Source organism: Carassius gibelio, chromosome B21 (genome assembly GCF_023724105.1).
Source record: "Carassius gibelio isolate Cgi1373 ecotype wild population from Czech Republic chromosome B21, carGib1.2-hapl.c, whole genome shotgun sequence".
In the NCBI taxonomy this organism is placed as follows: Eukaryota; Metazoa; Chordata; class Actinopteri; order Cypriniformes; family Cyprinidae; genus Carassius; species Carassius gibelio.
The window spans coordinates 7,806,747-7,831,093 of record NC_068416.1 but is presented as its reverse complement, the minus strand read 5'-3'; the positions used below and the strand labels follow the sequence as shown (position 1 = coordinate 7,831,093).

Sequence of the window (24,347 nt, the reverse complement as noted above, 5' to 3'; positions counted from 1 at the left end):
GAGTGAAGTATTGAAAGGGAACTGAGATTATCCATTTGCTTATCCTCAAACATAACCGGGTATGTCACATAACCTGCTATATTGAACTATATTGGCTTAAGAATTGAGGAATTACTCATTCTAATTATTATATTAGCAATACTGTTAAATGCATTCACGAAAAGCATTTTGAATAGATCTGGCTTTAGAACAAATGAACACGTTATTTCCCCCCACAATTGTTCTCCGTATTGTTTTATAATTATACGATTTGATACTATTATTTTTAATATAGGCCTAGCCTATTAAAACAATCAAACTCTAAAACCAACTTAGAGTAGAATCACAGGAACATAGTTCTTGAAATTTCTGGAATTAGGCTGCACAATAAAACATGCTTAAATATTTTAAGCAGAAATTACAGCAGAAAGACACTAGTTTATATACTGTGGTGTGGTGTTGGACAAAATGGTTGAGAATATAATAAACTGTATGTAGTGAGCGCATCCTCCCGTAGAGGACGCACGTCAGTTTTCTGCAGCCTAAACTAGCGGAGTGACGTCATCCTCCCCATGACCCGGAAGTTCTGCTGCTGTTTCTTTCTTGACACGTAGCTAGCGGCGTTGGCGGAGTCCTGGGCGATTAACGGTGTGAGTAAATCTTCAGAATCGATTTTATTAGATGTTCATATTTGAGCTGTGTCGTGTATTTGAAGATGTGTGTACGGCAGTGCTTGAATGATGCTGACAGTGACGGAATGCGTCGTTGCAGTGTTTTAGTGGAGCTGTGCAAACTGAACACAAACAAAACAAACATTACTGCTAAAACCACTTCAAACATGTGTGACTTCTGCAAATATGGCAAAGACAAAATGAGTGCGGCGTTGCTTTTAGCTAACATACAACTTTATCTTTAATATATAACGCTAGTGTTCCTTATCATGTTTCTTTGTACATACACTGTTGTAATATCTTTGTTTTAATATGGCAGTATTATTGTACATTGATGCAGTGCCATAGCAGGTCCCTTTTTGTACATGTAAGCCTCCAGTGTCATGGTCTCTTTACCATGGTACACTTTTGTCTAAATAACATAGCTGGCTTTAATATCTCCAGCAGATTTTCACTCATTGGTCACTTGGCTTTCATACTGTTATACGAGTCAGTTTTAGTAATATTGAATGTCCACTGCTGACTGATTTCTCTGCTGAATGTCTTCCAGGCTGCTTGCAATGTCAGGGTTTGACAACTTCAACACAGACTTTTATCAGTCTAGTTACAGTGTGGATGATCAGAACCAAGGAGGACATGGATACAGCAACACAGATGACCCGTACAGCAAGTAGGCCTGAGCCTTGCACAAACACCTAATGTTATTAATACATGGCACTAAGACAGTTTTATATGTATAGCATTTTTCACAATGCATGTTGTTTCAGAGCTTCTTTACAGACAAGCCATGATGTTAAAGTTTATAATATCTTATTATCTTCATGCATTCATAAGTATATAAGCTGGAAATACTTGTCCATCTTTATACAGAGCTGTGCAACAATATAGATTCATTTTGTGACTATATAAACAATCACTCAGCCAGCCATGATTTGCTATAAAGTACAGTACATATTGCTTTTTACATGAGTGTACTCTAATGATGTTCTGTATATCCATCTTTAAATATATTTTGGGCTGATAATATATTATACAGCATTCTAGAAGGTAATCAGCAGAGCATATAATGCATGCAAATTTATGTTATTCACAAAGTAATGGTGTTCTCATTAGGGCTGTGCAAAAAATCGAAAACGATTTTCAGGCGCATCTTGTCAGTAAAGGCACTCCTGTGATTAGTAGTACATCTCCAACGCGTGCGTTCAGATCAGGATTGTCAATTACTTCTCAAAACTAGCCCAAGTCTGCGGTTGTTTTTCATGTCCGCGGGTTGAATCGACCCCAATACCAGTAACTTGATGTTTAGCCACTAAAATGTGAATTTTACCAAAGCAAACCTGCCAAAAAATTTGTATTTTAACCCCGGGACACAATTTTTTATCGAGGAACCACCTGGAAACGCGATTAGGCTAGTTTTGAGAAGCTAGTGGGCAGGATTCGTTTTGAAAACCTGGCAACCCTGATCTGGAGATGTACCTCTAATTACAGGAGCGCCTTTCCTGACGAGAAGCGCATGAAAATCGCATTCGATTTTTTGCACAGCCCTAGTTCTCATTTCACATTTGTAGTAAATTGACAAGACTTATTTGGGTCTTTAGATTTTGTAATCATGTCTGTCATCTAAACATGACTCTATCTATTGTTGCATCTGATAGACCGTATGGACAGTACGACTACTCGCAGCCAATGGGCTACTCGGCGGCTCCGGGAATGATACCGCCCCAGCAGCCGTACACAGGGCAGATCTTCCAGCCCACGCCAGCCTTTACGCCAGCCTCCACCCAGTCCATGTACAGTAGCAGCTTTGAGGATGAGCCCCCGTTGCTGGAGGGTAAGTGAGAGACTAAGCTTGAAGGCGTCGAGTCCCCTTTATTCATATAGTGCTTTATACAGTTATGTGCCTTGTGTGTGCTGATACGGTGACCTGTCTGCCATTCTTTAAAAAAAAAAAAGTTACAGAACTTGTATCTTTACATTCTTAAATTTAATGCAGGCTTTAGATTGGTTAATATTAGCTGTCAATCACTCAGTCACCGCTTTCAGGTGTCAGGTGACAGGGAGCTAACTACGGGGAATGCAAAGGGCTGAAGAAGAGAGAAAATGAAAAATAGGGATGCACAATCGTGATTTTTTCATGGCCGATACCGATTTTTTTTACAAGCAACCTGGCCGATTATGATACTGATTTCCGATTTATTATTTTTTTAATCTTTAAGCAAAAAGAAAGAAAAATGCGCATAAACAAGATGTTTATTTGGTATTTAATAGGCCAAACTGGCTTTTGGCTATTGAAAACAATAACCATACCAATCTGAAATAAACAGCAGTAACTGGACAATAAGGAGCCTACATTCAGTACAAACCTAGATGGTACAGACATCAGCCTTAAGCTTTTGTTGTTGAATTGGGTTGAAACTACAGAGAACTGGCCTTAAATTTAAAGATGAACTGTGACCATGTGAAATTAAAGGCAATAACTGCATAGTTCTACAATCAACACGCATTCAATAAGATGTTTATTAATCAGCATTCAGTATTTTAGTTTTTAAATTTGGTTTTAAATTTAAAAAAAGGTCTTTACCAGTGAGACCAAATAAAAGTATGCTATATAAATATTATTCCAAAATGTTAAAATCAAATAATGTTGGTGCGAATAAAACAATATTCAAAAGGCAATGTATTTCTGTATTTTTTTTTTTTTTTTCCATTGCCCATATGAGCAAGGTTTGGTGCAAAAGGAAAATGAAATTATAACTTACATTTGCCATATCTGTAGTCTTAATATGTAAATTGCATACTAATTTTAACGCTTTATAAATTGCAAAATTAAAATGACACTGTATAACCCAAATTGATTTGATATGTGCAACATGCCCAAGCACACATTGTAGCAAAATGATAATTTAAATGCTATTTTTCCTAAATGCATTTAGAGTAACAATTAGGACATTTTAGATTGGATTTTCATCATGACGCCGTGGGATGTTTGTAGCAAATTTCAGTGTGGCATTGAAAATGCATTCTGAACTGACCACGCCCACCCTCCATCAATCATTGCTTCTAGACGGGGATTGGTGGAAGCGTGTTATGTTTGGAAACATGCCGAATGGAGATCTGGGGCCTGTACCATGAAGCTGGATTAGGTGGCTAGCCAGCTATGTTTCAGATTAGTTTCCGCCAACCCTGGGTTTTAGGTACTATGAAAGTAGCTCGGCTTTAATCGGTATTCGTTGCCATGGTATCTTACGCTGCACGGCTAATCTGCTCCGGGGCAGGTTATGTTCTGGGTTAGAGATCTCAAACTGAAGGTGAACCATTCAGATATGAGAGAAGTGACACATGTCGACACAAAGTCACTCCAGTTTATCTTGCTCCAAATTAAAGGTCACTTATGCTTAAAAAAAAAAAAAAATAGAAGTCTGGCTTTAATGATAATAACGGAGTCATTTTATGATTTATATAATTATTGTGATTCATATTATTATTTATCTCGTACACACAAGCAATTTTAGTTTAACAGTTATTATAAATTATTTTAAATAAATATTAATGTATACAGATCATGTAATATAAATAAGCTGTAGTATCAAAAGATTGAACTATTTTAAAAATTACAAATTATCTTTATAGTCTCTATCACTATATATTTTCAGATGTATAAACTAAGTTAACAAGTTCCACTTGTGACTACACTGATGGAGCAAGATCATTTATTTTATTAGTCCTCCTTCATTTTTCATATGACATTTACATTTGTCATATTCTTCAATCTCTTAACCTTTAGCAAAACCTTTAAACTTTAGTTTTGAATCTTGCTGGATCTCTCGTGAGAAGTAAATCAAACTTGCTATGTATTCCAAGGCTCGTGATTGGCTGTTCGCCAGTGATGTCACACATTCATGTGCACGCGCTCCACAAACTCAGCCTGAATTGGATCGGATCGGATCAAAGCCTGAATTGACAAAGAAAGTTGATGAACAGCATCATGGTACCAACAAAGCCGGATTGGAGAGGTTTGGTTTTGTCAACTCAAAACTAATCCTGTAACTCTGAATTTGTTCAGCTACCATCATGGTACAGGCCCCTGATAAGAACATTGAATTCACTGGCAGATGAAGTGGAGTGTAAACAGAGAAATATAAGACGTTTACTTTCTACTAAAATCAAACAATCAAACCGAACGTTTTGAGCTTTTCTTACACTGCTGGTTACCTACATGATGATCAGATGTGATGTCAGCTTCCTGAAATTAGCTGGTTTTTAAATATTTAAGGGGCCAAGCTGCTGTGTAAAGACTATAAAATGCACATTGCAAACATTAAAATAAAGAGATTTTATACCTAATTTTATTAAAATTAAATTCTGCTTAAAGCAAACAGTGAACAGTTGATTCCGTTTAGTTGAATAATCTGTGAAGTAGCTCATCCAGCTCAGTTCAGCTCTCATCCAAAAGTGTCTGTACAATTAAGTCAATAATATTGCCAAATATTAATTTGGCATGAAATTGATTTTTTATTTGTTTTTACTTTTTACAAAATGAAAAAAAAAAAAAAAAAAATCTAAATGTTTTATTATAAATGATCCCAATCCATCCATGCACTTTTGAAAAAAAATATTAAAATGTAAACTTTTTTTTTCTTCTTTACAAATTAGCGCTGTCGATCAGTTTAAAACATTTAATTGCGATTTAATCGCACATTTTTATCTGTTCTAAATGTACCTTTAAATTAATATTTTAAAACTCTAATCAACATGGGCATGTACAAATATGGACGCTTTATGCATATGTATGTTTATTATTAGTGAAACCACAGTTAATGCATGAAGACTAGACATGTTTCAAAGGTCATAGATGTTTTTCTTGTTCATTTCTATTAGATGCATGAAAAAAAAACATAAATAGCAGTTTCCCATTACTTCTCTTTCTTTGCACTGAGCAATTAATTTACACAAGTCTGTTTACATTATTTGCAGGACAGGGCAGCTCACTTCTGAACATGCAAAATGCACATTTATTATTTATTATTACATTTGTTTGCTTCTCTGTGCTCACATACTGTAATTTGATGAAGCCAAATTCTCAAATTTTAATTTTCATTCTTATGTTACTGTTTTTTTTGTCAGACAACCAAAATTATATGAAATAGTGACTGAAACGCGACCCGTTAAGACAACATAAGCAACATACTATCTGGTTTAACTAAAAGCTCTGCTCCTCTCAGCCGCTTGCAGAACAGAGCAGACACAAAACCTCATGTGGCAGTACTGGCGAGTCTCAGGAACTATTGGGTTTGTCTAATTATGTGTTATGTAGTCTCGCGTAGTCATGGCAGCTTTCATTGGTCAAGTCCCGGCCATGAGACCGTTTGACTGACATGTCAAACAACCGATCAAATTTAGTTTAGTTTCAGGGCGTGGAAATGTCACCACAATAACAATCCAGTGTAAAACGCTGATGTATTTTAAAGATTCTATGCCGTGAAATTTAAATATTTCACATACTTTTTAAACTCCAGTGTTTAGTTGATCCTGATAAGCACTTGTTGTCACAGTTGTAAACACTATGGCTTTCTTCTTTCTTTGGGGGGGTTTGGCACCACGGCATCTTTGTTTCTAAAAACACACACGTTTCCTGGAAATCTGATGACGACTTCAACACTCCTGAAGTGTTTCCACTTTTTTTGTCCCATTTGCAATAGACGTTTAGCCAACGGTCCGTGGGCATGATGTCTGAGGCTGAGACTGTTATGTATTGTTTCTAGGCACTTTTTGAAAAAGTAATTGAATCTAGTGACTACATCGCTCAGTTTTCATCACTGTTAGCATCTACATTTCTCCACCCATGGGCTAAGCAATGGGTCAAACAGAAAATGCGCACTGTTAATCACGCATTAATAAAATTAGTGATGTTAAATTTGACACTCAGCCCTATAAATAATGTATAAAATAATTTTCGGAGATTTCCTTCTCTTAGTCAGACTGTTGTGATTCCCAGGGGTGAATTTATTTGTGTTTACCGAGAAATCAATAATGCATTGTCTTTTAAATCCCAAAGCCAAAACTTTGAGAATGACTCATTGCTTTAAATATTAAAAGTGACACTCGGGGCTGTGTTCACTACAAACCACATCTGTGTCCTTGCATACTAAAGTTAAGTAGTCCTTGTGAAACTGCCTTGCCCTAGTTCTTTAGAGCTGTGCTTAAAATGGACCAGCAGTCATCAGTCAGAGAGACACAGAGAAAGCCACTTAACCGATTACTGCTGGCCGCTGTTGTCATCCAGTATCGAACGAGCATTTATCATGCTGTGCATTAGACTTCAACTTCAATTCTGCCCTATTATTCCAATCTTCTGCCTTATAAGTGGTGCTCACACTGTTATCACTATTAACATCACTTATTATCATAAAATGTAGTGAAGCATGTAGTGGGAAAAGAATAAAACAAAAACTCATATATATTTTTATTAGATGTGAGACGATTTGTTTCAGATAAACCGATTACCATGCACAATTCACAAATAAATAAAATGAGAGTCACAGATATATGTTTGGAGTTTAAAAAAGTAATTAAATTAGCAAATAAATAAAATGAGTTTTGCAAGCGTCACACACTGCTCTGGCTGGCTTTATTTTGTACATCGCTGTATGCATTTGCAAATTGCTTCTGTTAAAATATTAAAAGAAGCTGACTCACGCCCTGAAGCCTTCTTTACAAGAACTGAACCTCTTTCCTTGAAGTTCTTGATGATCCTATAAATTGTTGATTTAGGTGCAATCTTAGTAGCCACAATATCCTTGCCTGTGAAGCCATTTTTATGCAACGCAATGATGGCTGCATGCGTTTCTTTGCAGGTCACCATGGTTAACAATGGAAGAACAATGATTTCAAGCATCACCCTCCTACTACTGCTAACCACTGATCTATAATATAGAAGCGGCTTCACTGTCTGTTGGCAGCTTAGAACGCGATGAGCGATCCATAACAGAAATATAAAGTGGTGTTTATCTAGCATTTTCAGAGTTGTAGCATTTTTGGGGCACTGATGCCGATATCAATATTAGGGAGTAATAAAGGCTGATATCAATATATCGGCCAATATTCTTTGTGTAGCTACAGAATATTATTGTACAGTACCAGTCAAAAGTTTGGACACTTTCCCATTTGTGTGTCCAAACATTTGACTTGAACTATATATAGAATGCTGTATATACATAAACAGAATATATACACAAACACATTTCTTGCAACGATCAGTCAAATTTGGCGATCAAACACTTATAATGACGTGACATAGATATGTAATTGAGGCAGGGCATTTAACAATTTAACAAACTTTATTATCCGAAATGAGTCTGACATCAATGCACTGAACCGTAAAGTTGAAGTTTATTTAACTTTAATTAAATTCCATTCAACTTTATTCCAATTAAGTTTTTTACTTCGGGACCGTTATTAACGGATTTATGGATTTGTCTTCACACACAGACGAAACTTACTAGAGAAGTATAAACTGTGACATAATATACGTCTGTAAATACAATACAATACAAATTCACATCAAGCGCACTTTAATGCCCTTTGAAATGTAACGTGTACATTCTCTTGGCACTGGTATCATGGCAGAATTTCATGTAAAGTCAGTCCACTTCGAAGGGCACTTAGAGTCGAATAAGACAACAGTTGAATACTGCAGCCTGAACAAGAGACCGCCTTACTGAAGTGAAAGAGTGGTGTCACTATCTCCCGAAAGCGATGGCGGATCTCCACCAAATTTTGGGGTTCCCTTCAGCTTGAGGAGCCCCCTCGTATGCCACCGTCTGCTGGGATCGGTCGGCACCGGACCGTAAATTTAACTCCCAAAACAGCTTTAAAGCATTTCATCCAGTTCGCCAGAAGGAGCACAATGGAGCGTGCTCTGTTGGACAAACTTAAGTAATTACATCATTTCAAGCATTGTATCTGCATTATGTTATGTAAAAAAAATATATATATATCTGCGGCATATACTCTGATACCGATATGTCAGTGACAGGCTCATATCAGCTCATAAAATTGGCAAAACGGTATATCGGTCAGGCCCAATAGTAATATTAATAATATAATACTGCTTACTTGGCTTAATGTACTTTAAAATACTCTACTTTTTTTTCTGGATCTGTATTCCATTATTTAACCAATTCAGATGACCAAGCAAATTTATTCAGGTCAGGACTTGTAATTGTTTGGTGTAGGAACAGTGCAGTGTTATCTGACTGGCTTGAATAAATGGTGAGTGGAAACTGTGGTCTATGTGGGTCCTATATAAATTAACACCGTGCCACTCTTCACTCCGACATGTGCAACGTACCACATTAAATCAACCTTTGGCGATTTAAATAATGACCGTAAGCCATATTGCAGTTTGAGATTTATTTGCGATTGAAGCTCAGTTTATTTTAATTTTACATTTAATGTGTGGCTGTCCATCAGCTCATAAACCCCATTTGGGAAGTCCTGCACCGTGTTTAGTTGTGCAGGGCATCCACTACTTATTCTTCAGAAAAAGTGACAATGTATTTTCCATTTCCAGAGCTGGGGATCAATTTTGACCACATCTGGCAGAAGACTCTGACTGTGCTGCACCCGCTGAAGGCAGCAGATGGCAGTATAATGAACGAAACTGACCTGGCTGGGCCCATGGTTTTCTGTCTGGCCTTTGGGGCAACGTTACTCTTGGTAAGACATGTCTGTTTTGTCACGGATCAACTTTTCCATAGATTTTAAATTCTAGTTGAATGGTAAATGATAGAACACGGACAGTTAAATGGGTTAAACAGATGTTTTTCTCTCTCGTTTTTAGACTGGGAAGATCCAGTTCGGTTACGTGTATGGTATCAGTGCCATCGGGTGCCTCGGCATGTACTGCCTGCTCAACCTCATGAGCATGACGGGGGTCTCGTTCGGCTGTGTGGCTAGTGTCCTCGGTTACTGCCTGCTGCCCATGATCATCCTGTCCAGTTTCGGGGTCCTCTTTTCCTTGCAGTAAGTCAACAGTTACAACCTAATTCTTTTAATTAATACATTTAATATTTAAATACCTAATCTTTCTGTTAAAGATCACCATAACATCAAATTCAGATAGAATGTGTAAAACTAGTTATTTGTTGTTGTTTTTAAATATTCAGTCCTTCCAGAAAAACGCGATTATGCGATCGCCTGATTTAATGCATAATCAGCCAAAGGCCCTAATCAGCAAACCCTGCGGTGAAACCAGGGTGAAACTTGAAACACGCAAATCATTCTTATTTGCCAACAAATATAAGCGCAAAAAAAAAAAAAAACGAAAGAACTTGCGAAAACTGCGGTTTGATGAAATAGAGAAAAAAAGGTGATTTCCTCAACACCCCCTTCTCACTAGACTACTAACACTGTTGTTGTTTCATTCAGAAGTTGATGCAACTTTACAGTTGTAAGATTGCACTTTTTTGTTACAGAACAGTACAAAAAACTTACAGTTGTAATTATATTAGTAGTATGTAAAATAATTTGCGTTGCAGTAAGAGATTGCAACTTAAATATTCTGTGATTTAGTATGCTCGCTTATCATAGGAAGTAATACGAAATTACTCTTTACATTAAGGTAGTAGCCTAGTGAGAAAAAGGTGTTGGGGGAATCACCTTTTTTTCTCTTTTTCATCAAACCGCAGAATCAAGGATTTTTGCCCGCAACAATCACAAAAAAAATCTGTGTTTTTCTGGAGGGACTGAATATTGTTTTTATATGTAAAAATATGATAGTATAACTAATTTACAACTACACTACTAATCACAAGTTTGGAATAATTCTGATTTATTTTGAATGGTTTTGAAAGAAGTATCTTTCAATATCTAATCATTTAATCAAAGATACAGCAAAAACAGTAATATTGTAAGATTTTATTAACAAAGAAAGGAACAGTTTTCACTTTTATTATGTTTTAAAATGTAATGTATTCCTGTGATGGCAAAGCTGAATTTTCAGCAGCAATTAGAAATCACTCCAGTATGTTGTTTTGGTGCCCAGTTATCATAGATTAATATTGGTGCACAGTTATTAATAATATTTCTTATTGTTGATGTTGAATCCGTAATATTGATTATCATCAATGTTCCTCTTTTCAATATTATCAATGGTTGTGTTTCTTTGCTGAATAAAAGGTGTCTTTTTTACTCATACAGCTAACTTCTGTATTTTACTGAATGGCTTCATTAAAAATATTAAGAAGCTAAAACTGTTTTCAGCATTTTAGAATGATTTAAATATTATTGAAATATTACTGTTTTATAGTTTTTTTTGCTTAAATGCAGCCTTGAGTACTTCTTTCAGAAACATTCAAAGTCTTAATTCCATACTTTTGACTGGTGGTGTGTTTTAATGCATAAAATGTATTTAATATGAGTTAATAATCCTATAATATATATGAATATATATTGCAGTTCCATCATTTTAAAGCTTGAGCTAGTTGATCAAATACACCTTGCTAAACCAGTGTTTCCCGGTGTCTTTCAGGGGCATGTTGGGTATCATTTTAACAGCTGCCATCATTGGTTGGTGCAGTTTTTCGGCATCTAAGATCTTCATCTCTGCTCTGGCCATGGAGGGGCAGCAGCTGCTGGTGGCGTACCCCTGCGCCCTGCTGTACGGAGTCTTCGCCCTCATCTCTGTTTTTTGAACTCTCAACCTCTTTTAATGGACAAAATGACACAACAATACACAACACGCACTCGTGTCCTTTTATTTGAGAACTGCTTTTGTGACCGCCACCACACCACACTCCCTCTTGCTGAGTGTTTCCAGTGTTTATCATGTTCTGAGAGAATGTGCCATTAATTTATCCTGCTATCTTTTTTTTCTATTTTTACCTGCCCACCTACTCTGAGAAATGCTTTTGCTTACATAATGCAGGTTAAAACTCGTTCTTGTTGTTTAATGCGTTCACCGCATTCTATTGTTCTTTTCCGAAATAGTATTCTCTAGCAGAGCCAGAAAATGAAGTGTGTTTATTGAAGAGAAGAATGTGTAATCATTGCAAAAAGTACACCTCTCCTACACAACATCTTTAAAGCTTTTGTGTTCCAAGCATCTCACTCCAGAACGTTCTTTGCAAAGTTCGCTAGAAAGAGTTTTTCTGTACATTCCTGAATTGCTGTTGATTTGTTCGGTCTGTATTCATTCATACACTTGGGGTCAGTAAGAGTGCCTACATGTTCACACTATTCCCATCATGTACTAGGCGAATTAAATGAAATGATACAAAACTCACACTTTTGTGCATCTTTTGCAAGCCGCTTTAGAGTATTTTAGACCAAACGAAAAATGCTTTCATTTATTCACTCACTCTCATTTAGTTTCAAACCTGTATAACCTCTAACGTTAATGAAAAAGCGATTAAAAGTTATACGTCATGACTGAATTTTTTTTTTTAATTTTATTTCTGATATTTTAGGTTTCACACATGTATCCTGAAATGCATGAGGCAGAGCCAAGCTTTATTTAAAACCGTTCTAAAAACAGTAAACTTTCCAGAATAAATCTTTCTGACCTGTGTGGACTGTATGTATGGGCTTTTTGTTCATTTAAGGAGCCATGACTGTCCTCTCAGATAGATGGGCATATTTATATACAATGTAACTGTTTTGTATATCCAGAAGAGTGCAAAAGTTTATATCAATGCTGTCTTGTGGAAAATCTGTGACCAACTGATCGGGTGTTACACTTGTGCTGTTTCACAGACTGTTTGAATTCAATAAAAATGCAAGTTTTGTTTCAAAATTATGTAGATGTACACTCATCATCCTTTATGTAAGAAGACGTTGTATAAATATGGATATTGCGCGATAGAGTCTATTTACACTAAGAGAAAAGAGAATATTTTCTTAGCGATACATGCTATTTACACTAAGTCCAAATAGCTGGAAGGAAATTCCAGCTGATGTCACAGACGTCTTCCTGCCAGTCTGACGAATCGTTTCCTCTTGAAACAAGCATAGGTCTCTGCAGGAAAGTAATGGGAGTTACCAGATCAGGGTGTTTCTACACCATGATACCTGATTGGTTGAAGTTTAGGGGTGGGGTTCGGTAAGGGGGGTCATTTAGATTGCATGGTTTAGAAACACCCAGCAGTTTGAAAACACCAACAAGGTGATAAACGCCCACTTTTGCTCTGGAGAGACCGAAGTCTCTCTTGAAAAACCAGCTCAGTCCATCTGTTAGACAGCTGGTGGCAGTGTTGAGTCGTTCTTCTGTATTTTGGCAGGGTATCACAGCTTAAATCGATTCTATCGCCAGCCGAGGTTGCACAAGGTAAGCCCATCTAGTTCGAGAGGAAAATATATCTCAAAGGCAGATACTGCAGTGACATGTAGGAATGTTTTCAGTTTTGTTTTTATCCAAATCAACAGATTTTTTATTTTATTTTTCTGCGGGGCACAATAGTGATACACAACTTTCAGTGAGCAGTCCAGATTTATAAACCGCCCCACCTCTGTGAATATCCACAGTGAGATGCAGAAAAACCTCACAGACGAGCCTTTAGTCATTCAGCTTTGACGTGATCCAGTCTCTTAATCAAGATATGTGCCAAATGCTAGTATTATCTGTTCAGCATTCATAAGAGAAATCAGGGATCTTGACGTCTGTCAATCATAATGATAATCACCGATTTTGAAAGAAAGTGAAAGTATGATACTCTTGGTGCTCTGCATTTAACCCATCAAAGAGCACACACACACACACACACACACACACACACAGCAGTAAGAAGTGAACACACACCCGGAGCAGTGTTTAATCATGTCTAAATATGAATTCAAATGCAAAACTTAAAAAGAAGGTTTGAGCTGCAATAGTCTTTTGAGAAATCGATACATGAAAGCCATACAGGTACCTAGAACATGGCATTCCAAATTATTATTATTATTTTTTGGCCACAAAATGACTCAAATTTGCCTCATTGCATTGACATTTAAAACGATTTATTCTATTTTAATCTTATTAAACCCAACACAAATTACAATATAAGTGATAGAAATATTAGAAAATGTATATATTTTAAGTGGTCATTAATAGACCATAATTATTGCACAAATAGTATTTAGTACCAAAAGATTTCCTAAAAAATATTAAATAAATATTAATGAACTAAATAAAAAAAAAAAAAAATAGGGTATATGGTCACATTATACCTAAGTAAGGAATTCCTGAAAGGTTAAATAGCTACAAGAAAAATATATTAAAGTTTCCAGCTCCATCACACCAGAATAAAATTATATAGTAAATGTCATCGAAGAAACAATCAGTGCATGATAATATGCTGTAATGTTTCCCAAAAGTTGCTGCAAAGAGCTGTGTAGTGAAGCTGTTGTTGTCTCTCCTATTATTGACAGCGCTGGTTTGTGTGGAACCATTGATATTGAACCACGTGACCGGGTGGCAGCGACAACGGTGAGATCAAAGAGGCATGTCGCGCTACTCTGTTTTTCAATGGCTCTGGCTTTAACACATGCGCAACACATGCGCCGCATTAAATGCTCCAAAACTGCATTTGTTGTTTGAATTTCGTCACAAAATAACCTGACACTTTGCTTCATATCACAAAAAAAGTTCCAATTTGGCGTGGACTGACTCTAAAATCGTGTGTCTCAAGCCAAATGTGTTCGAGTTGACAACCCTTTTAACAGTCATCCATGGCTACTTCTCATGACCGATTAGCATACTAGCTTGTTTAAAGCTACTTAATCCTACTTTCTAGTAATGCTAACTCCGTAATATAACGAAGAGTTTGACTACTTATTTAACAGTTTTAAATTTAAAGTCATTAATGTTTTACTTAAGTTAAAGGATGGTTTGTTACATTAGGCCTGAGAGTATGTGTATGTCATGTCAGCACACATGCAAGCTAACAACAAGCTAACGTTTAAAAAGGCGTTGTTGTGCTACATTTAGACTTACATATTCCAGTGAAATGCCTTTTTATAGCGTGTGGTTTAATTAACTACACAAGAAAATTAAATTTCTGTAATCTGTCAGTTGTTTTTCCTTGATACTAATGAAATAAAATGTGAGCCAGTAGAGGCTTCCTACTGTTATTATCATGCTTCTGAGAAGAAGACCTTGAACATAAACTCCTTTGAGGATCTCAATAATCTCTATTACTGCACTCAAATTTATACTTTTATTTAGATCACCATATCCCCAGTCTTTGGCATGAAAAAGTTTGAAAACACTGATTTAAGCAATTATCATTTTCTCTGAATAGATATTGGTTATGTGACTTGTTTTAGAAAAAGATATGTCTTGCTTTGTGCCTTTCATCAAGGCAGATGTTATGTATGTGTGAAAAGCGAACCAAAAATAATGAACTCAATGAGCACGATTAGCATGTGAGCGTGCACAGGCAGAGATTGTGTTTGGCGGGAAATGCAGCTATTGGTATTCAGTGTTGCAAGGCATTATGAATCTGTGAGTGAATATTCAATATTCATGAATATTCAAGGCATCAGTGTTACTTGAGCATTAAGTGTGACTTCCTAATGCATCCGCTCTTCATTAAGTTAATTATCACACTTGATGCATGGACTCCAAGTCGATTCAGAACTCGATGAGCTGCCGCTTTAGTGAGATTGCCATCCATTGTGTTCATGTCAGCCAACTAAGGTGTTATGTGAATAATAAAGATGATTCCTAATATGAAAATAAACCAGATAGATGTTAGAGTCAAATGACATATAAGTGTTTCCATGATAAAGAAAAAAAAACTCTTTTGAATAGTTTCTAGAGAATGTAGACTACTCTTTGTATTAAAGTTTCATGGTTTTTCATGGTTTTGAAAACTACTTATGGATTATTGTGATGTTTTTGTCAGCTGTTTGGACTCTCATTCCAACGGCACCTATTCACTGCAGGGAATCCATTACTTAGAAAGGATGCAATGCAGAACTTCCCCATGTAGAAACAAACTCATCAACATCTCTGATGGCCTGGGGGTGAGTACATTTTTTGTAAATGTTCATTTTTAGGTGAATTATTCCTTTAACCAGTGTTAGCAAATTGAACCTTGCTTTTGTCATTTATTCACGCCCTGTCATCATTGAGCTATAAGCAAGGCACTTAACCAACCAATGTTGCTGCAGAGGAACTTTCTTTGCAGTGAATATGCTGTAATTGGCCTTGCATGACAGCCACTTGTTAATTATCGAATAACAAATAACTGGAAATTTGAATTGGCGTCAGGGGCTACACCCCATAAGGAATTTTAGAGGCCCTAACCTATTACCCGTCTCTTTTTTTCTTTTCTTTATGCAAACACATTAAAGGATCATATCAATTTAGCTAAATTATGGCTAATTTGATTGAAAAATACGATAAGCTTTAAATGTTTTAATATGGTGATTTTTCCTGCCTGTTTATTTATACATTGTTAGAAGGGTGTAACATTTTAATGTGTTTTTCAATCCGTTTACCAGTTCAGCGTGTTTGATTTCGGTTGAATTATGCTTTCATTAGGATTTAACCAAATATTCCATTTAAAATCAAAGGGGGGCCAAATGTAAGAAGCTAAGAAAGTTTTACATCCATTGAAAAACTAAACTAATGTTGTTCAGCCACTAACCATAATATTGAGAAGTTAAGCAGGCATGGAGAAAATTAAAAAGTTTATGCTTTTAAGAGCACTTAAAAAGCACATTTGTGACTAGTAAAGCATTAGCCATAATATAGTAAAATATTAGAGATAAATATGTTGCTTGTATTTTTTTATTTTGTCTGAATAAACGGGTACTTTTGAATGGTTCTCAGTGGTGAAAGTCATTGTCTTCAGGCAGATGGTGTAATTATGACATCAGCAGGGTCTAATGGGGTAATAGTAACCAGCAAAACTTACCTCCTGGCAGTGCCTCGCTATTTCTATTTCTAATTTAACAATTTCTTGGAAATCCTTGAATATGATGCAAGTCGGGAAGCAAATAAGAGATTTCCAGACTTGTAAAAGTTTTTTTTCTTTTTTTTTTTTCTTTACCTCAAATTAAATCATTTGTTCAGTGCAGCATTGGTGATTTCAACATGAAATTAAAAGTACTTCATGTGTTTTATTACGCTATGAATAGATGCGAGTGTACACATCTTAAATACTAATTAAAACAATAAAAAATAAATCCATCTTTACCAACTGTCGACAAGGATTGATCTAAACTTGCCTTGTCATAAAGTCAAATTATTAGCTTTTTTGCGAGACTTGTTGACTTGTCAAGATGCTCTGCAAGAGTCCTTACTATGATATTATTCCTTGTTTTATATTTTTCATGTTAATTGTATCATTTTATTTCTTGCTCAGCATGACCCTTTTTTGCAAATATTAACATGTAGTGTTTTTTCTTGTATTAAACATTAATAAAAGTCTTTTAGAATTAAAGAGCTTTTTTCTCTCCATCATGATATAAGGACAGTTGTATCAGGCTGGCATATTTCTGTATGACCCTCAGAAAATATTACAATTAAAGAACACTATGTGCAGATTCAACAGATTGTCAGATTTTCATTATATGAATGAAAACATCATAATTGACCCAGAATAATTTAATTGTGCATTGCTTTTCCCCATGTCATACTGATTGAGAGAACATGCAATATTTGTATGTTTGTAAAGGCGGGCATACACGGTGCGATTTTTGCTGTCGTACGAGTTCGCATGCGATTTTTTTCAATCGTGTGGAAATCGCGTATTCTCGTATGGTCGCGGCTCATATCATTTGCGATGAATTACCAGCCGAGCAGAGTGGCTTACGAGCACTTCCCGACCTCCCGATCATTTTTAAACATGTCTAAAAAGTTCGTGAGCTATCGGTTTGAATTCGTGCCATTTGTGCGGTTGAACGAGCCGATTTGTTGATTTATCTGAAGTTGACCAATCACGAACTACGAAAACCACAGAAGAAGAAAGACGAAGACGGCAGCTGAAGTCTGTCAGCAACAGCGAGCGCTGTATGATGTTTCTAGCAACGTATTCCAATGCCTTCTCTCTCTCTCCCTCTCTCTCTCACACACGCATATGTAGTTTACAGGGACTCTCCATAAACGTAACGGTATTCTATACTGTATATCCCCATACACTACCTCTATCCATCATGGAAAATGCATGTTTAAATTTTCTACTAAACACCGTATAGTATTTTTTAAAGCCATTTGGTTTACGAGGGCACAGTAATTGTCCTTATAAACCATGTTTACATTTTAATACCCATTTCAGATATTTATAAACCATATACAAGAACACACACACAGGGTAACCAAATGTCCCGGTTTCCTATTGCTGAAAAATAACCTGTACGTGTAGGAAACAGTCACGGCTCGTATCAATATTTTATATGCAGTTATGAGAGAGGGAGAGCAGTTATATTAGGTGCGTTCAACTTGAAGCAGCGCTACACAGAATGATCACCTGTATGGCATCAAAGTACCGCGAGAGCGATTTGAATGCATTGGATATGGGTGCTCTCTTATCGCTCTCGCGGTACTTTAATGTCATACAGTGATCCTTCTGTGCGTGCAGCAGTGCTTCAAGTCGAACGCGTCTATCAACTTCGTGCGATTGCTTCTGGAATTCGCAGGTTGTAAAATCATGTCGTATATCATCTCGTCCGTACGATTTTCAGATAAACTCACTCGTGCCGTGTGCGTGGACATACGATCTTCCGACCATCCGAATTCGCACCGTGTACGCCCTCCCTAAGACCACTGAAGGCAAAAAGTTGATAAAAAGTCATTAATCGCCATGACACTTGTCCTTCTGGTCTCATTTATTTCACTGGAGCTGTTAAAAACTACTGTGGCATTACGGAATATGCACTCCTTTCCTTATTTCTGACTCTTAAATACAAAAATGATAGGGGTATACAAAATAAAATAGAGGTAGAGATTATAGAAGTACAAAACATTCTAAGAGCACACAATGAAATGTTACAGGACAGCCCCAAGAATGGTTAACTTCCAGGCTGATGTTCTTACTCCACTACTAAACCAAGAAGAGGAGATGCAACCATAGACTTGTTTTTGGAAGAAGATTTGGTTAGCTGTTTGGTCACTTTATGCAATTTGGGTGAACTGTTCCTTTAACTGAGTGAATGGGGCATGATAGATATTGATTATATAAAAATTGAAAAAGTTCAAAGTCAGATAAATGATAAAGTTTTAGCAGATGTGAGAGTTATACCAGGGGCATGTGCTAGTGTAATGATGAGACAGAGAGGTTCGGATCCATGTGCAGAACTTTTAATGAGAATGGTCAGACAGGCAATGATCAGCAATGGCGTCAGGTATATAGGGATAACCAGAATCGAAAACAGGAATAAGCAGATGTCGGGGGCAGGCAGCAGAGAATCAGAGTCGGTATAAACAATCCAAAGGTCAGGTACAGAGAGATCAAACACAAGGAAACCGCTCGGAAATGACAGACACAGCAAATCAAGACTTCGCAGAGAGTGAGAGTGAGTGTGCTGCTTATATGTGTGTGTAAATGAGGTGCAGGTGTGGCAAGGAGATTGACTGAGGGATGATGTGCAGGTGTGGCAGGGTGATTGTGATGCAGAGACTCATGGGAAATGTAGTTAGGGTGTGGTGCAACAGATAAGAGGTGCTACACTGTTAAATGTCGCTGTAGATTTAGCAGCACATTACTGTAAAAACCTACAGTACAATACTTCATTTTTATATTACAGTAAAATACTGTAATTTGCATTGCATTCTGAGTAATATTGTTTGAGCGGGAACATTTTACAGAATATTTTAGTGTTGCTGTAACCTAACTGTAACTTGGCTGTAATATGCCAGGCAATAATAGAGAATTGCTGTAAACAGCGCGTCACCTGACAGACGACATCACAACACAACTGCTGCAGCTCACTTACAGATGTTTGAACGTCTCTCTCTGTGGAAATCTGGAAGTTTGGTAAGTTAATTTTAAACTTTATAATTAGGTTTAAGGAGTACATAGCTTTTAGTGTGAAATGAAAGTGGAAGTTTAACCGTTAGAGAGTTAACTTTAGATGTCTAACATTACTTGCTGTTTCCCGCTTGTCCCGTCATTTTCATCTAACGTTAACTCTGTGAATTATAACTGATTTATTTCGACCAAACCAGACCTAGTGATTGTTGAAACAATAAAAAGACAAATCAAGATGGTTAATGTGAGTTTTATTTTGTTTATGTCGAATTTGAATGTAGTGTGTTTTACGATGGTCTGTGAGGTAAAATTACTATATTTGCTTATGGAGTCTGGTAGGATTAATAACTAATATGTCTCTGTAGGGATCCTTTCCATAATGTTCGATCCGAGCCTGTCACCAAGAAATTATAGTATTATAATAGACACTGTGCTCCAACTGCTAAAAAGATTTGCAGTCTGTTACTGTTTCCCAGATGATGTGCTGCAGCGCGTCGCGGTCTATTTGAATAAGTCGTTTAGAAACAAAAAAAATAATCTAAAAAAGGCTTAAAAAATACGTTATTTTCATCTGCAACGTAAATATGTGATTTGGGCTTTAGGGATTTCATTTAATTTAGGCGGGAGACCCAGTTCTGTAGCATTTCGATTGCAATGACATATAATGATTAATTAAAAATATGAATAAAGGTATAAATTGCCTTTATCGAAGTTAATAATGATCTATTAGTCAACAAAGACCCATGCATGCCAAAAAAAAAGTGTAAAAAAATGTAAAAAAAAATGTTTACTATATGTTAGATGTAACGTTACTGTTGGAATGAATGAAATACAGTGATGTGTTAACTTATACATCCACGGCAAGTAACGCATAATTGAATAAAATGTATTTTGATTTCTTACAGCTCTACAGTGTGGGCCACTTATTTTTGCAGCCTGAGAATGAGTTTTCTGTAAGTATTAGCCATTTTAATACAATGTTTAAAAGGGTTACTTCACCCAAAAATGAAAATTCCTTCATTAATTACTCACCCTCACGTTTCTCCAAACCCCTAAGACCTTGGTTCATCTTCTACACAGATTGAGATATTTTTGATCCAAGAGGTATATGACTCGTCCATAGACAGCAATAGTTTTCATGGAATTTTACAAAATAAATACATTTATTGATTGATTTATTTAATTATTTGATTAATCAAATGAATTATTTAATAATTAATTATTTCATAATAAACTGGTACATTAAAATAGTTTTATTGAATTCATTATTTAATTATTTCATTTTGCATACAAGGAAATTTTTTTGTACAATGACAATATTTTAAATATTTTTTATTAAGATAGGAAATAATAAATAAGCAGTGGAAAAGTATTTTAAGAGAGAAAAATATCACTGACAATATTTGACAAGTTGTACTCCTTATACTCATGTTTTATGTATAGTAGCTACTTCATATTCTGTACTTTGATTCATGTTGTTTTAATATGTTTAGGTCACGGCAACCCAGGCAGACATTGAGGCACAGCAGGTGATACCAGACACACCCAGGCTCATTATGCTTGGTAAGTATGTGGTTTTTCACTACAATTTATTATTTATGTACACACACACACAGACACACACACACACGTTTGTTTTTGTGAAAAGTGGGGACATCCCATAGGCGTAATGGTTTTTATAATGTAGAAACTGTATATTCTATCGCCCTTCACCAACCCTACCCCTAAACCTAACCAGGAAACCAGGAAACTTTGTGCATTTTTACTTTCTCAAAAAAACTAATGCTATAAACATATAGCATTACACTAGCGAGCATAAAAATTTGGCTCGCAATGGCATTTCAAAAGGTCGCAGTTTAGTTCCCTGTGTAAACAACTTAACTGTTATGAAAACGTCCTCGAAACTGTGCGAATTTCTGCAAACTCATCTTTGTTCTCTTTTCTGTGTAACTGCTGCTGCGTTTGTTTAGCTGTTGCGTTTGCATTTGCCGCGGCTTTTTAAAATGGCTCGGCTGCTTCTGCATAGATCAACCTACCCTCAAAGATTCGCTCCGATTGGATCTCTTCTCCATTCGTCCCTTCCATATATTTTAGTTTCATTTTTAATCGTTGACTAAAGTGTCAGTTATATTTCGTCACGTTTTTTGTCATCATATCTGACTTTTTATTTAGTTTTTATTTAGTTTTCGTCCGTGAAAAAGGTTAGTTGACGAATATTTTTCGTCATAGTCTTCGTCAACGAAATTAACACTGGTGCAAACTTAAAGGGATAGTTGACCCAAAAATGGAAATTCTGTCATTGTTTACACACCCTCAAGTTGTTCCAAACCTGTATGAATTTCATCCTTTTGTTGGAAACAAAAGAAGATATTTTAAAGAATACTGGTAACCAGACAGCTGACGGCACCCACTGACTTCTATAGTTTTTTTTTTCCTAGTATAGCAATCAAAGGCTACCATCAACTGTCTGGTTACCAACATTCTTGAAAATATCATCTTTTGTGTTCAACAGAAGGAATAAATTCATACAGGTTTGGAACAACATGAGGGTGAGTAAATGATGACAGAATGTTTATTTTTGTGTCAGCTATCCCTTTAAAAGCCATTAATACCTGTGAATTGCTGATGCACTGAACATTCAATGGTTTTAAATGAAATGGTTGTAATAGTTTAATTGATTGAATAAAATAATTTTTGACAAGAACATTGTTTGGGTTGTCTTTTGATTTGCACAAGTATTCTGAAGTATAATTATAATATTACTTCCTATATATTTATATACTGTAATAACTACATATTATAATTATAATATTAACATTATTAGTAATTATTTTGAAAATTATAGTAATATTTAGCAGTAATGAATCAATATAGATATTGCAGTACAATACCGTATTAATTACAGCAGAAGCAGACTAAAATTAGAAAATGTTGTAAAAATACAGTAAAATACTGTTTTGTACAATTACAGTACTGGCCTTGTGTACTGTAAATTGAATTACAGTATAATTACTGTAAATCATAATACAGTAACTTGCTGGCAACCTTGCTGCCAGTAATGTACTGGAAAAATACAAGAAAATAGTTAACAGTGTAGAGTCCGGGTGACATCTGGTGGTTAATGTGGAATTGTCCTGATTGGAGTGCCCTCTACAAAAGTTCATGGGCACTCCATGTAATGATCGTGACAGCTAGCTTGTGAAAGGCTAATTCTAACCCCACAACAAAACCATATAGATAATTACCTACAGACCTGATTTCTGCGTGAGTTGCAGATCAACCGCCCCTACATTAATCATAGCATCATTATCATTAAATGCTTGCTCTGACAACTCAAAAGAGGCATTTCTCAAGAACCTGCTTTAAATCCTTTATTGTCTCATGCCATATTTAATTTCACTTTTGTCATTTCAGTGAAAAACAACTCATGCTCTGCTTCTTTAGTCAAGTTTGCCTCTATTATACTTTTTACAGACTCATGACTGACACATTAAAAATCGGTTATTAATTCCACTTAGCTATAAACAGGTCAGTTTTAGTAACTTTAGGCCAACCTGCTCAGCAGGACTCTCTTCCAACTATTGCTCCACCTCGACAGTGAAATGAGAAAACTATAGTCAGTATAGACAGTAGCACACGCTATAGCGCCCCCTGAGGCAGTGCTGGGAATGCATTGTGCATGGGGCCGTTAGCAATAACAACTATGAGCTTCATTTCTTTTCACAGAAGGATTTTGGCATCATCCTGGTGTTTTACATTTCAGAAGCATTGAAAGGCAAACTTCAGTATACCCTAAATTATGAATCTACACATTCAAAGTTGACAAATTATTTATACCCAGTTACACTGAAAGCATGAATAAATGATGAGCATTATCTGTGTGGAATGTATATTTTATAGAAATATAAAAGCATAATTGTGTTTAAGTATGTGCTTTGATACTTGCCTTATGACAGAATATTAAAATGTTGCTTAATGGTTAGCAAATATACATTTGACTTGCAATAAAAATGCTGTCTCTTCCCAGTAAAATTAAGAAATTCTAAATGATGTTCATTTAAAAATTCAACTCTTCAAAACAGTACATAATGACTCTTTTAGTGAGATAATGTGTGGATCCCCCATCCCCAAAAAAGCAAATAGATAAAATCAATATAATACAATTTTTATGAATGAAAAGCAATGCAACAAACTCATACCCTGATGCAGACATACATAGAATAAAAAAAAAATAAAGGATTATTCTTTCACATAACATTAATGAAAATTAGACTGATTTGGAAGTAGCATGTTCTATAGGTTTTTTCTTTTTTTCTGAACCAATGTGGAAGTAATTGGTGCTCTGTTGGCATGGGGGAATGTGGTATGGGAGCAGTATAGTACACAGAGCACTCATCTATGTAACGCGCTATGACAGGGCCTTGAACTCTCCATGCTACATTATTTAATGAGTGGCCCTCTGTCACACATGATTGCCCCTGGCTGCCCAGGCGAGGAGACTATCCTGTATGATGCAGGGCCAACACAATCCCTGCTGAGAAAGAAAGAGAAGAGAAAAATGTATGAATGCAGAGGGATCCCTTATGCATGTAAGCTCATTGTTTTGTCAAGCTTAAATCCAGATTTTAGTGTTTCACCAAAATGCTTGATGCACATGTATATGAGCATTGCACCTGCTGACTAAAGTATAATTATGGCATCGTATAAGCAAACTTACCCTTTATCAGAATTATTCATGCAT

General features: G+C 36.0%; 1 protein-coding gene across 1 annotated transcript; it reads left to right on the top strand.

The window, feature by feature from the left end:
* The first annotated feature begins 480 nt into the window (after positions 1 to 480).
* On the top strand, positions 481 to 12,447 carry yipf5 (Yip1 domain family, member 5). The gene is made up of 6 exons (XM_052587788.1): positions 481 to 627; positions 1,201 to 1,320; positions 2,306 to 2,481; positions 9,223 to 9,368; positions 9,493 to 9,674; positions 11,182 to 12,447. Exons 2-6 carry the CDS (start codon positions 1,211 to 1,213, stop codon positions 11,342 to 11,344), a joined length of 777 nt encoding a protein of 258 aa, XP_052443748.1. The 5' UTR covers positions 481 to 627; positions 1,201 to 1,210; the 3' UTR covers positions 11,345 to 12,447.
* The last annotated feature ends 11,900 nt before the right edge of the window (positions 12,448 to 24,347 follow it).